The sequence below is a fragment of the Girardinichthys multiradiatus genome, chromosome Y (assembly GCF_021462225.1).
Source record: "Girardinichthys multiradiatus isolate DD_20200921_A chromosome Y, DD_fGirMul_XY1, whole genome shotgun sequence".
Lineage (NCBI taxonomy): Eukaryota > Metazoa > Chordata > Actinopteri > Cyprinodontiformes > Goodeidae > Girardinichthys > Girardinichthys multiradiatus.
Window position 1 is genome coordinate 10,736,123 of NC_061818.1, and position 16,795 is coordinate 10,752,917.

Consider the following 16,795-nt stretch of genomic DNA (forward strand, 5'->3'; position numbering starts at 1 on the left):
TAACATATGGGCTACTCTTCACTGTTCTTATATAACTCAGTGGATATGCGGAGGAGGTAGAAAGCAGCATCCAAGCCCAGCACACTGCCCACACACACAATGAAGAGGAGAATGGAGTTCTAAAGCTGGAGGAGGGAGAGAGAAAACACTGATCCTTTCGCTGTAAGAAGTCACGGTCTGTTTCGATGATATATGCTTCTGTCCTTCTGATTATCTTTATATCACAACATATGGTCTCAATCCATTTATTTATGGTAAAAGGGCTTCTGGAAAGGTTGGTGGAAAGAATCAAGTCATTAAAAACTTCTGGAAGAGTTTGATATGCTTTGGTTTGGGGACACTTGAAGGGTGAGACTACTCTCTGATTGATGTACCTCTTCCAGCACAACAGGAATAATACATCTGATACTCCTGTTCAAAGAGAAGTCAAATAAATGACTCAAATTGCATATTCTAATCTCCGAGCCAGGCTTTGATGGGGGATTTTAAATATTAAGTTAGAATCTGCAGGTTTCCTTAGATTGACCACTTTTTACTGATTGGCCATTTTGATCAACTGAATCTGAATGCACCGCAGTACAATAATATTGATCTAGCTGTTCTGTAACTGGATTTGAATCTGATTGCATGATTGGATTGTGTTAAAAAACGAATTAGACTTACTTGAATGCATTTGGACTGAATTGGACTGTATACGATCAAACATAAATTGGACCTGTTTGTCTTGTTATCATGAGATGACATTAGCCAGCTCAAGACTCAAAAACGGAATTGAACTAAACTGAACTGAATTAAATTATATTGAACTAAAGTGAACCGAACTGAATCCATTGGAAATAAATAGAACCGAACTGATTCCAACTGAATCAAATTGAACTAACCTAAAGTATATCAGACTGAATTAAAACTGAGCTAAATTGAAACAAGCTGAGCTGTGCTGGATTAAACTGAATTAATCCAACACATACCAATATTTAATTTAGGGTTGTTACTACAGCTGAAATTAAAATGTACAGCTGAATCTTGGTCTCCATAAAATCTTGGTTTTCTTCAACCTAATAGTCTGCGATTTAATGTTTCCAATTACTTATTTACCAATAATAAACTCATTTGCTGTGTCAGCATACGCTTTTTATCCCCTGCAAAATACAGTGCCCATAATTTTTTTTAAAACACTAAAATTCCTATCTTTTGACCTAAAGATGGGATCTTGGTGTTATTTGAGGGCAAGGTCAGGGGTGAGTGACATTCAAAAAGGGGCACTATGAAGGAACTATTGTTCAGATAATTCAGTCCAGACTGATGTGACGAAAGATAGAACTTAGAAGCAGAGGATTTACCGTTTACGCTAGATGTAAATGGGAAGCTTCAAATCATATACTAACGTTATTATCTTGAAGCAGGTGAGCTAAAGGCAAGATGACCTGAGGTGATAAACAGGTTTATTTCTGATCCGCTTTTCTGTAGAGGGCATGGGCGGCTCTAGACAGGGGCCAACAGGGGCCAGTGCCCCTGTAGAACTGGTTCTGGTCCCTGTTATTGCCCCCGTACTGAGAACATAAAACTAAGTCATTTTCTTATGATATGCCCAGTGCATAGCATCATAGAAACCTAAACTGATTGGTCCCTGGAATAAATTTAATTTTTTTACTTTTACAGTTTTACTTTAACAATAAATAAAAAAAATTAAGGTGCTTTTAGCTTTTGTCATATTGACATAGGATCACAGTTTTCATCTGCCGGATCAGGGGTCTGTAACCTGCAGCTCCAGAGCTGCAAGTGGCTCACTTAATACAGGTCCTTCTCAAAATATTAGCATATTGTGATAAAGTTCATTATTTTCCATAATGTCATGATGAAAATTTAACATTCATATATTTTAGATTCATTGCACATTAACTGAAATATTTCAGGTCTTTTATTGTCTTAATACGGATGATTTTGGCATACAGCTCATGAAAACCCAAAATTCCTATCTCACAAAATTAGCATATTTCATCCGACCAATAAAAGAAAAGTGTTTTTAATACAAAAAACGTCAACCTTCAAATAATCATGTACAGTTATGCACTCAATACTTGGTCGGGAATCCTTTGGCAGAAATGACTGCTTCAATGCGGCGTGGCATGGAGGCAATCAGCCTGTGGCACTGCTGAGGTCTTATGGAGGCCCAGGATGCTTCGATAGCGGCCTTTAGCTCATCCAGAGTGTTGGGTCTTGAGTCTCTCAACGTTCTCTTCACAATATCCCACAGATTCTCTATGGGGTTCAGGTCAGGAGAGTTGGCAGGCCAATTGAGCACAGTGATACCATGGTCAGTAAACCATTTACCAGTGGTTTTGGCACTGTGAGCAGGTGCCAGGTCGTGCTGAAAAATGAAATCTTCATCTCCATAAAGCTTTTCAGCAGATGGAAGCATGAAGTGCTCCAAAATCTCCTGATAGCTAGCTGCATTGACCCTGCCCTTGATAAAACACAGTGGACCAACACCAGCAGCTGACACGGCACCCCGGACCATCACTGACTGTGGGTACTTGACACTGGACTTCTGGCATTTTGGCATTTCCTTCTCCCCAGTCTTCCTCCAGACTCTGGCACCTTGATTTCTGAATGACATGCAGAATTTGCTTCCATCCGAAAAAAGTACTTAGGACCACTGAACAACAGTCCAGTGCTACTTCTCTGTAGCCCAGGTCTGGGGAATGCGGCACCTGTAGCCCATTTCCTGCACACACCTGTGCATGGTGGCTCTGGATGTTTCTACTCCACACTCAGTCCACTGCTTCCGCAGGTCCCCCAAGGTCTGGAATCGGCCCTTCTCCACAATCTTCCTCAGGGTCCGGTCACCTCTTCTCGTTGTGCAGCGTTTTCTGCCACACTTTTTCCTTCCCACAGACTTCCCACTGAGGTGCCTTGATACAGCACTCTGGGAACAGCCTATTCGTACAGAAATTTCTTTCTGTGTCTTACCCTCTTGCTTGAGGGTGTCAATAGTGGCCTTCTGGACAGCAGTCAGATCGGCAGTCTTACCCATGATTGGGGTTTTGAGTGATGAACCAGGCTGGGAGTTTTAAAGGCTCCAGGAATCTTTTGCAGGTGTTTAGAGTTAACTCGTTGATTCAGATGATTAGGTTCAGAGCTCATTTAGAGACCCTTTTAATGATATGCTAATTTTGTGAGATAGGAATTTTGGGTTTTCATGAGCTGTATGCCAAAATCATCCGTATTAAGACAATAAAAGACCTGAAATATTTCAGTTAGTGTGCAATGAATCTAAAATATATGCATGTTAAATTTTCATCATGACATTATGGAACATAATGAACTTTATCACAATATGCTAATATTTTGAGAAGGACCTGTATATTAAACGATGAAATACTGCCCTGTTTTTTTTTTTTTTTTTTTTTTGTGCCATTCGTTTGTTCTGTGCCCCCATGAAATAAAACACTGGCCCCACCCTGGTAAATTTGGTCTAGAACCGCCACTGGTAGAGGGAGAACCACAAGGAACAGAAACAGCTGAAAAGAGAGGCGGGAGAGGGAGCACCACGCTTCTGGTACGCCCCAGAGTAGTTGCCGCACAAGAGCCATTTAACGGTACGAGCCGAACCAACTGTAGAGCGCGCGAGCGCGTGAACGTGGCCCTTTCACTATACTTGTCCCTCCCCAACCCACCCACCCACCCTCGCACAGAACAGAAGAGAAAAATACAGAGAGCTCGAGATCACGCGAGCGATGGCTGCTGCTGCAGCGCACCGCTGGATTGTGTTTACGACCTGGAGCACGAGGCCGTCACAGCCTTCGGAGGGAAGAGCTCCGCGCGCGCCCGCTTTTTGAACGCACGGTCTTTCTTCACGCGCAGCGTCTGGGCTCCGTGAGGCTTCTCGCTACATCAGAGCGTTCCGTCTGACGTCTTCTGCGCTCGGTTAGTGAAGGCGCTGTTTTGGAGCGCAGCTGCTGGGGAGAGCGACCATCCTCCAGCCTGGTACCAGATTACAGGACACCGAGCCTTCTTTTTCTACATCGGTGAACTATCACGCCCGCCGCTGGAATCTTGAACGGCCCGGCAGCGTCAGGTCCTGTCTCCATCCAGCAGCGCCGCACCTAGAGGCGGAGGTGGTGTCGCTGTGGGGGGGAATCCGAGAGCATCCCTCCATCCCGCGGAGGCAATCGCTCCCTCTCGTTTCCGGACCCTCTTCGCCCCATTATATGCTAGAGATCTAGAGGGGGGTCTCATCTTGCCAGTAAGGGGTGGAGGGAGGCTGTCCGTGGCCGCGGAACACGCACCCTCCGCCTGCTGAGGCTGGGCTGAAGCGCCGCTGTGTTGAAGGATGCTGCGGGAGTAAAGCGGCTCAGAGCGGAAGATGGGGAAGGACCAGGAATTGCTGCAGGCGGTGAAGACCGAGGACCTTCTCACCGTGCAGAAGCTGCTGCAGAGGCCCAGACCAGGGAAAGCAAGTAAGACTTTCTGCCCCAGTGCATTTTAAAAGATGACAACAGATACCTGCTGAAAACCTGCCTTATGTTTGCTGTGTTGGAGCTATGATATCTCTTCCAACTACTGGCTGTTTGCCGCTGCAAGGCCCTAATTGTGAATATGATGGGGAGCCTGATGGGATGATGGGAAGAGAGAGAGAGAGAGAGGTGGAGTGCATGTGTATCAGAAGAGATGATTGTAGTGATTGGAGACCGATAGCTTATCCAGACCCCTGTGTAAGTGCACTGCAGCAGAGAAAAAGAGGGAGGTTCTGTGCAGCTGGATGTGACCGTGCCTCAACACAGAGATAACACTGATAGCCTTGTGGCTGATGGTTGAACAGTACTTTAAGTCTCGCACAAGCAAGAAGAAGCATTAAAAAATCTCAAAACTTTCCATTAATATTCTTTGCTGTAAACTGTACCATTTTCTGCTGTCTAGGAAGCTCTGCAACATTCAGCAATGGTTCTCTTGCACAGCCCACTCTAATGTGTGGGCAACGCACGGAGAGGCCATGGAGAGCTGCAGATAGATCATTCTGTCCAGGCTGCTATAGCCGCTGATTCCCTCTACTGATATGCTGCATCACTACCAACACAGGCATACTATAGGAGGCTGCAAGGATTACAGGTCCCTGCAGTCATGGTTCCAAGTACTAAACGAAGACATTCAACAAGTGGCCTAATTCATCAAAATACGCACGCTTTGAATCTTTTTATAGGTTGTGTCATGCTGTTTTTACAAACTTTAATGTACTTTATTGGGATAGAGCAGTGCAATGTAGTACATAATTATGAAGCATCAATGCTACAGAATTTTCTTTTTTACAAATTTAAAAACTGAAAAGTGTGGCGTGCATTTGAATGCAGCCCCCTTTACCTTGATACACCTAAATAGAGCCATATTTAAGCCTTCTGATGCCATCTATTTAGTGAACAGAGTCCACCTGTATTTGATTTAATCTCAGTATACACCCATCTGTTCTGTGAAGGATTCAGAGGTTTGATAGACCAATGAAGGAGAGCTTTAATCAGATGGTAACTCTGGAGGAGCTGTAGAGATCTACAGCCAAGGTGGGAGAATCTGTCAACCGGACAACGATTAGTCGTGCACTCCATAAATGGCGCCTTTTTGTAAGAGAGGCACTAAGAAAAGCCATGTTGTAAGAAAGCCAGAAGTCCTGTTTAAAGTTTGCCACAAGCCATGTTGGGGACACAACAGTGATAAAAGTGCTCCGCTCAGATGAGAACAAATTAAAAAAGCTGGTCAGAGATGATGAGAAGATGGATGGAGCCAAATAAAGGAGTACCTCTTGGAAGAAAACCTGTTAAAGGCAAAAGACGTGAGACTGGGCAGGAGGTTCACCTTCCCACAGGACAATGACCCTAAACGTACACTCAGAGCTACAATGGAGTAGCTCTGGCCATTAAATCTGTCTATGCTTGAGCTGTTTTGTAAGGAATGGGCAAGAATTTCAGTTTCCAGATGTAAAAAGCTGGCACACCCAAACCCCAAAAGAACTGCAGCAGTAATTGTACAGAACTCTTGAATCAGGGGAGCTCACACACATTCCCCATTTTTCAGACCTTTCTATGTAAAACACTTTGTGTTGGTCCATCACATTAAATCATAATGCAATACACCGAGGTTTGTGGTTCCAACATGACCAAACGTGGAATACGTTTTGGAAGCCACTGCTGGCATAGATGGCCTGACCCCTTCTATCCACTTGTGCGAATGATTCTAGTTTGCCGTTTTCACAGCTGCATCTGAAACTGCACTCATGCTGGAAACGGTCCCACAGCAGGTGGGCCTCATTTGAATAAGAAGAGCTGCTTGTTGCTGATTGCTAATAATAAGTGGCCGCGTTGTGTGGAAAGGCTGTACAAATTCATTGCTTTCTCATCACCCATCACTTTATTTCCACAAAGTACACAGCAAGGAAAGGTAACCCAGTGGGTTAAAGTCTGCACAAAAATGAAGGCATTCTCCCGAAAGAGCGTCCAGAGCCACAGATAACACCCGACAATAGTATCTTTTAGAGCTCAGTGAAGCACATTTGTTGCATTACAAAACAACCTTTGGGCAACAGATAAGTGCACTTCAACTTTAAGTCCTTCTCTGCTGTTTAGTGCGGAGTTTTTATACATATGACGCACAGCTGTTTGTTGAAGAAAATTCTCAGCGGACTGAAAAGCACACACAAAGCGACGCAGATCCTGCAGATAAAAGTCAACATTATCTACTGCTTGTCAGTGCTGTATACTGTAGGTTTATAAGACTCATGCTTTCCTCATGTTTCTCACTGGGTAAAACTCATCTTCATTATTCAGGTTATAATTACTAACAGCTTTTGAAAATAATCCCCTGGCTATATCACTGAGGTTTGGAGTGGTAACAGGAGAATCTGTGATACACACCGAGTCAGGAGCACCCTGACTGGTACTACTTTGCAAAGTGTTTACACCTCTTGATTTTCTTCTTCTTTTGTTACATTTCAACCACAAACTACAATGTTTTAACATGCAAACTGATCCCATTGTAGCTCTAACTGTTTAGGCTAATTGTATTTCTGGAAAGGTAACTTTCGCCCCAGGCAACCCTGACCTGCCTCTCTGCTACTGTGTAAAAGAAAATATCCCCACAGCATAACTCTGGCACCACCATGTTTCACCATGAGGATGGTGTGATCAGGAGGATGGGAAATCTTTTGCTACACAGAGTGGTTTGCATGTATGCTAAAAAGTAGAATTTTGGTCTTATCTGGCTAAGGCCCTGTTTACATAATGTTTTCTGGTAAAAATGGGCAAGTTTAGTTGTGTTTCTACTCATTTACACAACAATGGTGGACGTTTTTCTCTTAAAATGGCACAAAAATCAGGTTCCAGAGTGTAATGGTATAAAAACACCCCGGTCTCTGTTGTCGTGTAGATGGGGAAACATTGAATATTTCTTATGGGGAAACCCTGGCTCATGTGCAGTATTACTAAAATCAGTAGAAATGAATGCGCAGGCGCACAACATAACGGCTGCCTACTGGTTTAAAACCCACAGAAGGCGAAGATATCAACAACAACAATGGCGGATTGCAGAGTACCTACTTGTGCTGCTGACTGTTTGGAATCTAACTGCGGTTCTCCTGCAAAGTGCTTCTTTTCTCCCCCGTTTCATAAGCAAGAAGTGTTTGTGCATGTTAAGTTTCAAAGAATATACCACCAACTAGTGGCGTGGCAGGGAAACTGTTGCCGTAATTAAAAGTTTGTCATGTGGATGTGTTAAGAGAAAACATGGGTCGTTGTCGTGTAAACAGGACCTAAAGCATCTTCTTCCACATGTTTGATATGTCCTTTATGGGCTTTCTATTAGCAAGGCGTTTCGTCTTGCTACTCTTCCACTTAGGCCACCTTTGTTGAGTGCACCAGTCGCAGTTTGGCTGATGACAGGTTTTCCCACCTGAGTTGTGGATCTCTGAAACTCCTCCAGAATAATTATGGACTTCTAGGCTGATTCTCTGATTAATACTCTTGCTTGGCCTGTCAGTTTAGTTTGACGACTGTGTCTTGGCATGTTTGCTGTTAGTTTGCTGTTTGCTGGTGGTTTGAAGTGTTAGGTGACATGCCTTAAACCTCTGGGGCTGTAAAAGACTGGGAACATATCCACCGGAATACCTCGACCTTTCACCCACTGACCTCTTGAGATAGGCTCTTCATAACTCTGAACCACATTAGATGGGTATAAAAACTCAGGATTCAGCTAATCTTCACAAATTAAGCATAAGACTAAAGGTTTTGGTGTGGTGTGGACTGCCACTCATTTATCTAGCACCATGCGTGTACACACTGCCTTTTATACCACTAAACACTCAAAATCCCCTCATTGATATGTGTTCATCCTTGGCCTACGAGAGGGGCTTCAAACTTGAACTTCAGTCTTTTCTGAGCACTGAGCCCATCTGAAGGTGTTTAAATGCAGGATTCAAGGATTACTCCTGTTTAGCCTCCTTCTTTCCAACCCTGCTAGTCAACTGAGAAGCCTTTCGAAATATTAACCTCTTAAATTGCACATGCAATACGAAAAAGCCCGTGTTCTGTGAAAATGCGTTCTGAAAGTGTCTGCAAATAACTGATACTGGGTCATTCTTTCAAAAAGAACTCCCTGAAAAACAGGAAAACACACAGAGTCTGAGCAGCGAGGCGTTATTCACAGAGTGGAGCCGAGTGCCCCTGACAAACAGCAGGAAAGTCTAACACAGGGCTGATGTTAACAGGGACCTGTTTGTCATCAAGCATTAAACACAAAGCTCACAGGACAGCTGAGTGTGTGCGTGTGTCTGTGTGTGTGTAGCCTTAAGAGAAATGTGTGTTAATAGGCATGTGTGTTGATCTGTGTGTACATGTGTGTGAAGAAGAAGGTAAGGTTGGATTTGATGTGTGTGTGAGTCTGGCAGAAGCTCTGCCCTGCTGCATCTCATTTACTCCCTTCCTTCACACACAGTCCGCTCCATTCACATGCACACACTCCCTTCACATGCACACACTCCCTTCACATGCACACGCACATCTGGCATCATCTGGAGAGGCTTCGTCAGTTTGTTACCACTCAACTTGTGCACACGGCGGAGGACGAGGTCATCGTAAGTGTGTGAGTGTGACGTTGGGTCTGTGTTTGTCAGAGGCAGCTTCGCTGTGTTAGGACAGCTGGTGTAATCCATATTGACGTTTTGTTACTGTCTCGTTTAAAAAAAGGTGCATGTGTTTGTGTGGAGCTGTGAGATTTTACCGTGCCTCTTCTAAAAAAACAAAAAGACACAATAGTTGTTTACAGGTTATCTGCCTCCTGAATTTTCCATCTTTGTAGTTGACTGAGCTTCCTTTGAGCCCCCCTCTCTTTCTCTCCGCTTTCTCGTCTTTTCTACGACTATGTGCTAGTCTGGCTATGGGACTACAGCAGATTATTGCATCCACGCCAGTGCACATTCACAAAGGAGCAGGCAGGCAGGAAGCTTCACATGTTGTCAGCCAGAGTCTTCATATTTGTTAGCTGTGCACAGATTGCTGCTGTACTCTTTTGTTTGATCAGCTTTGTGTGCTTTCTGGGTTTTTAATGTTTCGGATTCTCCTGTACTGTCTCTGTTCTCACACACATTTATTCATATTATAGCAGTTTAGAATTATTGCTGTTATGTTTTCAAAGAGCCGAATAAGAGCAACTAAAAATACAGCTGTTGGTGAACAAACAGCACCATGAAGACAAAGGACCATGGCAGACAGAGCAGGGAGACATTTTTGGGAAGCTGAAGCGGGATTAGGTTCTAAAACAACACAGAACGCTGGTTAGTCCATCATCTGAAAACTGAGAGAGCCAACCTAAACAGACATGGTGGGCAAGCAGAGTATTAATCAGAGGAGTAGTTGACAGGCCCAAGGTAACTTTGAAAGAGCTGCAGAGATCTGCAGCTCAGGTGGGGGAATCTGTTAATAGGACAACTGCACTGTGCACTCCACAAATCTGGCTCTTTTAGATGAAGCGCTTTCTTAATGCTACCCTTACTACAAAGACTGGCCTCATAAGTATTACTTTTTAGAGGATTTTCAAGTCTATGTACCATTTTGTAATAACGCGACAGCGTGGTGACTTATATGCGTGGTCTGTACCTCTCCGTGCCAGTTGCATGGTGGTAGGGAAGCACTTTGTGCTTGGATCAACCAGAGCAGTAGGAGGTTCTAATTGATTCCGACTGAGGGAAGGAGGTCCCAACTCGGTGGCCCTCTCATTTTGCGGGTGGTCTTTATATCGGGACTAAGCAAATCAGTCCCCTTCCATCCCGCTGCAGCTAAATTACTAAAGCTGTAATTATATTCATCGAGGACATGCTTGTTTTGCTGCTGGTGCTGGCTGATCAGTACATGTGCATGCGCTTCTTTCCCGTGAGACACCATCTGTGAGGGGACACAGCGAACATGTGGGAGAAGGGGGCCATAATGCTGCTCATAACCTTGAACACATGGTGAAACATGGTGGTGGCAGCATCATGCTGAGGGAAAGCTTTTCTTCAGCAAACACAGCAAAGCTGGTCAGAGTAGATGGGAAGATGGATGAAGTTAAATATAGTATAGTCCTGGAAGAAAATCGGTTAGAGGCTCTAAAGACTTGAGACTGAGGCAGAAGTTCTCCTTCCAGTAGGCCAACTTTAAATATAGAGCCTGAGCCGAATCCTTTTGGTTTACGGTTTGGTAAAAAAAAAATTATAGCCATTATTTCTTTTCATTTTATTTCACAATTATGCTCTACTTTGTGTGGGTCTATCACATGAAATCCCAGTTAAATGCATCGAGCCTTTAGGCTGTTATGTGAAAAAAATGTGAAAACAATCTGGTGCACACGTGGAGCTCACAGACAAGCTTCTGTGTTCAGGCCATACAGAGATGAGGGAGGAAAGGATCTTGCTGGGTTGTTTCTGTGGCACACTTCAGCATTATTGCCACGCTTTGTCTGACATGCCATTACATCTGGAACAGTAAATGGAAATGCCTAAGTTTGGAAACATACTCCATAATCCATAAATATAATGTTAAACAGATTTTAATGTGATGGTTTGATTTCATAGTGAGACAATTAACTGGAGTAAAGGAAACATCATTTAGACTCTATCTGAGTGATGATGATAAATTACCTGCACTTACATAGTGCCTTCTAAATTTGGCATTGTGTTTCTCAGAACTTTCGAGGGTACAAAAGTACTACACATTCTATGGGGTAAGAACGCTGTCAAAAACAATGTGTATGTAAAGATGGAAATGTGTGCATATTAGTCAATAGTTGTGCATAAGTAAAATCCTAAAGAGGTATTGTATATTTTCTCTATAAGAATACAAAATGAAACTTGTGTTTGTAATTTCTTCAAGCTGTAACATTTTATTTTGTATTCTTATAGAGAAAATGTATAATACCTCTTTAGGATTTTACTTATGCCCAACTATTGACTAATATGCACACATTTCCATCTTTACATACACATTGTTTTTGACAGCGTTCTTACCCCATAATACTCCTCCTTTAAAACTTCACATGGGCAGACTGCACTAACTTTCTGACTGGCGGAGAAGTTCTCTGTAGCAGAAGCTTAGTCACCAGTTTCTATGTGTTTCTTTCAGCGTACAAGCAAAAATATGTCAGCTGTTCTACAAACCTTTACAAATTTTAACCAGTTACTTTTCTGAAGTGAAGAGTGTCTTGAAAGAAACTTTTTTACAAACTACTAGAGTTAGCATGAAACAAGCAGCCCACTAAAACAGGCAAACAGCATTGCTAGTTTACTACCTCAGACGTGGGAACCTAGATCTGGGAATGATGCCACACCCAGTTTCAAGTTGGAAAAAGACTGGGATTTGCTAATTCTGCTCAGTAACCAAGCTAACTACTATTAGTAACACATGCTGATAGCAAAGCATTTCCCTGCATTTTATGCATTTAAACACAAAAAACATTGACAGATAGATGTTGTGCAGTGCGGTATTGATTTTAAGGGATATCTCAGAGTTTTTGAAGTGAAGTTCTGTGAAAAAAAAAGAAGTGAGGTTATGTGCATAAAATAACGTAGAATAAGTAGTTAATATAATCTGCGGTAACTCTCTTTGGTGTAAATCCAGATGGTTGAAGCCAAAGGCTCGTCCTAGTGGGGCTGAAACCAAAGCTAACTGCTATTACCTTAAAAAACAACAATCCAAAAAACATCAAAACAGTTTTTGCAACTTCTATTTTATGAACCATTAACCTTCATGCACAAAAAGGTCTATGGTTATTTACACAGGAAATGGAAGTTGGAGGCGGTGCCGACCAATGATCTTCTTTTTAGAAATAAGTACTAAGAAGAAAACATGTAAAGTGATTCTGGTCCTATTAACTATCTAATAGAACACTAAGGCAATGTAAAACTTAATAGTGTTCACTTAAACCTCTTTAATATTTTAGCTTTTTACACAACATTAATTTTATAACAGTTATTCTGACCATAAAACTCTTAACATGTTGCATTCTCAGTACACGTTTTAGAAGGAAGATTGTTGGTGGTTCACCACCTCCTTTCTCCACTCCTTTGTAATCCCTCTAAATAACCTCAAAATGCAATCTTGACAAAATTTTAAAGGTTCATAAAACAGAATTTGCATTGATTGGTGAGATGTTTTTTTTTTTAAGACTATAGAACTCCATTTAGTCTTAGTCCCACATTTATTAGCTTTCAGCTTTAGCATCTGGGACCAACTAATCTGGATTTAAATGAAACCAAGAAAAACCAAGCAAGAGAGTTACAAGACATTAACTGACTAAAACACTTTAACAGAACTTCAAAAATGTTGAACTTCATCTTTAATGATAATTCATTTCTGGAGCTTTTTGTATGTTTTATTCAGTCATTTTTAACTTGGTGGGGGACCTCTGGCGCTCCAAGTCGTAGATCATTATTGAGTTTATTTTTTCCAACTTGAACCTTTTTTCTGTCAAATGGAATCTCACAGATAAGTGCTAATATTTAGCTGTTGTGATTTTAGTGCTCTTGATTAAGTTTGAAATCACCTATATAAAATCTTAAAATCTTTTAGAGCAGGGGTGTCAAACTCCAGTCCTCGAGGGCCTGTGTCCTGCAACTTTTAGATGTGTCCCTGGTCCAACACACCTCGAACAAATGGCTGCATTTCCTCCTCAGTATGCAGTCAAGTTCTCCAGAGTCCTTGTAATAACCTAATTATTTGATTCAGGTGTGTTGAAGCAGAGGAACATCTAAAAGTTGCAGGTTTACCGGCCCTCAAGGACTGGAGTTTGACACCTGTGTTTTAGAGCATTAGTGCCGGGTCTCTTCTCCTCGTTTCCTTGAGTTTGTACACCATAGCCCATCCACGCACAGTTCGTGCCTTCCTATTTTCAATTTCCAAAATAGTTTCCATAAACAATTTTGAACACTTAAAAATTGGTCGCCTTTTCTCTGTAGTTATGGGTTTTCAGGAATTAAGGCATTAAAGAGTAATAAAAATTCTCAAGAAACATTTAATTTAGTTGTATATTATTTTCTGATCCCCTTTGGGCTGGAGGACTTTTAGGAAATATGATCAAACAATAATAACTCTGAGTGACCTCCAGGAGAATTCCTAATGTGGTAAATAAATCTAGCACATAAAATATAACTGCAGAGGTTTGAAAAGCTGATGCATGGATTCTGGTGTTTTTATTAACTGAGTGACATAAGTGGACATGCTCATGTACTATTATTTTCTATAAATGTTTTGTTTTTGTGACTGCCGCACCCATATTTTGTTGAAGAATATTGTACCATCAATATCTCTTAGCAGCCTAAGCTGAAAAACCACTGTGCAAAAAAAAAGTTCTTACTGAACCTGAGATTTATTCTGAAGGATTGAGGCTGCCTATATTAAAAAGGAAAACATCTACCAAGTCAGAGTGCTAAATTGGTTTGCTGTGGCTCCTGCATTTTCTCTCCGAAACATCATCACTCACTTCTGCTGATTCTGCCGCCGACTGCCTTCGTGATTAAATTACAGCACAGATGGGGAGAGATAGACGCAGTCAGAGAAGGACCTGGATGGATTGTTTTGCTTTAGGGAAAACAGAAAAGTGGTTACAGAAGAGGGAGAATGATAGATATCCAGAAGTGAGAGGATGGGGAGTAAGATGTTTGTTGATGAGCGCAGATGGAGGGGTTGATGAAACACTGAATGATAAGAGAATAAGGTGATGAAACGGTGAGATGAAAAACAGCCATCGTTTCCCATCTTGTCCATGCCTTCACCTTCCCTTCGTGGATGAATTTATCTGCAGGATTCATTTGACTAAAAGTAATATGGTCATGGTTTATTTGGTCATTGGGAGGTTCTGGGAGATGGTAAAGAAGTGAAAGGGGAAGGAAAATGGTAAAACTGGATAGGAAGTAGGAATGGGCCGCTAGGAGAATCTGATGGTATAAGCTTGAGAACAAATACTACTGCTTTACATGTATTGTGTAATTATGTCATGTGTGAGAGGATCTTATTTATTTTAGGAAAAAAGAAATGTATTAAGTATTTTTTTTGTCAGAGTGACATTAATTTTAAAGAGAGCATCAGTTAAAATGGAGTCAGCAAACCTATTTATATGTATTATGATTTTTTTAGCAAATGTACACAGTGGTGTAGGACCTCATAATATATAGAATAAACTACAGCAGAATGTAGATGCTTATTGCACTGAATATTATGGGTTTTAGACAGTTTTGCTTTTTGTAACGAAACAATTGGAACCTGAACCTGGTTCTGGTTCACTCACTCTGAGTCAGGTTCTGGTTCTGCTGGAGGTTTCTTCCTGTTAAAGAGGAGGTTTCCTTTCCACTTTCACCACATGCTCAGTATGAGGGACTGCTGCAAAGTCAACGACACAATGCAAGCGACGGTCACTTTAAATACTGCTAAATACTGTCTCTATCTCTACATGCTCATCCAGGAGGAGTGAATGCTGCAAGTCACTGATGCGAAGCAGTCTGCTGGGTTTCCTTAGTTAGAAAAACGTTTTAATTAATTTGAATAATATCTTAACTTGACCTCATTGTTTGATAACTAGGATCAAATGGAATATATATATATTTGACTTGGAATCTGTCAGTAGGATTCAATTATGGAACTGAACAAATTAATTGATAAACTAGCAACCACAAATAATCTGCTATAGGCTGTTTTTTTACAGACACTAAAACTGTAACCAATATTAAAGCAGTTATACCACTTTAAATCACAGCTAAATGCTGTGGCTTTATGGTCATGGTTCAGTACTGATCCAGTACAACAAACAAACAGGGATGTAACCATGCAACCGGGTCACAAGACATATATAAAACTGGGCTCAACAAGACAAGACAAAATTTTAGCAATCCTTTTTTCCCTCTCAAATAAAGGTTAAAATCAGAAATTGTGTTTTTCGGAATCTGTAATCATCGTAGAATATTCCAGTCCATGGTTGACAAGTTCCTATATTGCAATGTTCATCTAAGGTGGTCCTAATGGTAATGAAAGTATTAGAAATGCAATTTTTTGTGTTTTCACAAATAAAATAAAGGTTTAAAAATTCTCAAACTGTGTTTTTGGAAACTTTCAGATGAGAGATGTTTGGTCTGCTTTTCTCGGATAGTTTGTTTCTTTTGGGCAGGTGTCAAAGCTCTTCCAAACTCTGGTGTGGACTAAATAAGACAACTCTGTAGTAGGAAAGCAATCAAAATATCTAGCAAACCAAACACAGGATGTCACAGCTATTAGACGTGCGATTTACAGACATATATGTGATCTGAAAAAAAGATGTTGTTACACCCTACACATGGAAAATGCTAGTTTTGTTGTTAGCAAGCAAGATCTAGTTACTAGTAACCTTATTTTAACAATTAACACACTTTAAAAAACTATTTTGTAAAATTTGAAGTAAACACTTTACAGACAATATGTCCTTCAAAAAGTGTGATTAAGTCAATCATGTAAGGGTATCCCTCTTGTTAAATAAATAAAAATAAAACAAAACTCAGCACTACATACGTCTTGGAAAAAAGAAAACTCTGGTTACATTTTATTGAAATTAATTTAAATCATAGCAATTTTATGACAGGGTTTTTTTTGAGTGAAAGAAAATAAATACAAGCCAGTGTCAATTAGAGTTGATAATTAGATGGGAAAAAGAGCACCAGAATGTCTGTGAATAATATTAGAAAAACGTTCTGCTTGTCGGATCATGTACATTGTGACAGTGTGACAGTTAATGCATGTTCTCTTTCATTTAGCTGTAGCTGTGGGGGGGCAATTAGCTGCAGCGGGATGGAAGGGGACTGATTTGCTTAGTCTTGATATAAAGACCACCCGCAAAATGAGAGGGCCAGCGAGTTGGGACCTCCTTCCCTCAGTCGGAATCAAGTAGAACCTCCTACTGCTCTGGTTGATCCAAGCACAAAGTGCTTCCCTACCGCCATGCAACTGGCACGGAGAGGTACAGACCACGCATATAAGTCAAGCATGTTGACAGAGGGCAAGAGTCACCACGCTGTCGCATACACACGGATTCTCAAAGGGGTGAGGGAATGAGAAAAAAATCTGTGCCATTTTATTAGTAATAAAGGGGCTGTGTGCAGCATGTGAATGTGTGTCAGATGTTCCTGAAGAGTGCCCCACTAACATCCTCTGGCAGAATATTTCCGCTCACAACCTGTTTTCATAACAAAAAGCATGTTCTTTCTGCTGCATTTGAGTAGCTTCTAAAAGCAGGAAATTCGGCTTCTATTTTTTTTCTATGGCTC

The 16,795-nt window shown here is 41.4% G+C and overlaps 1 protein-coding gene across 3 annotated transcripts in view; it reads left to right on the forward strand.

Annotated features, from left to right (window-relative positions):
- The first annotated feature begins 3,710 nt into the window (after positions 1-3,710).
- The window catches only part of LOC124863797 (caskin-1-like), a 149,833-nt gene continuing 136,748 nt past the window's right edge, over positions 3,711-16,795 (forward strand). For all 3 annotated transcript variants that reach the window (XM_047358288.1, XM_047358289.1, XM_047358290.1), the window contains exon 1: positions 3,711-4,460. In XM_047358288.1, the coding sequence (XP_047214244.1) occupies positions 4,367-4,460 (94 nt within the window). In that variant the 5' untranslated portion in view covers positions 3,711-4,366. The remainder of the gene's footprint in view (positions 4,461-16,795) is intronic.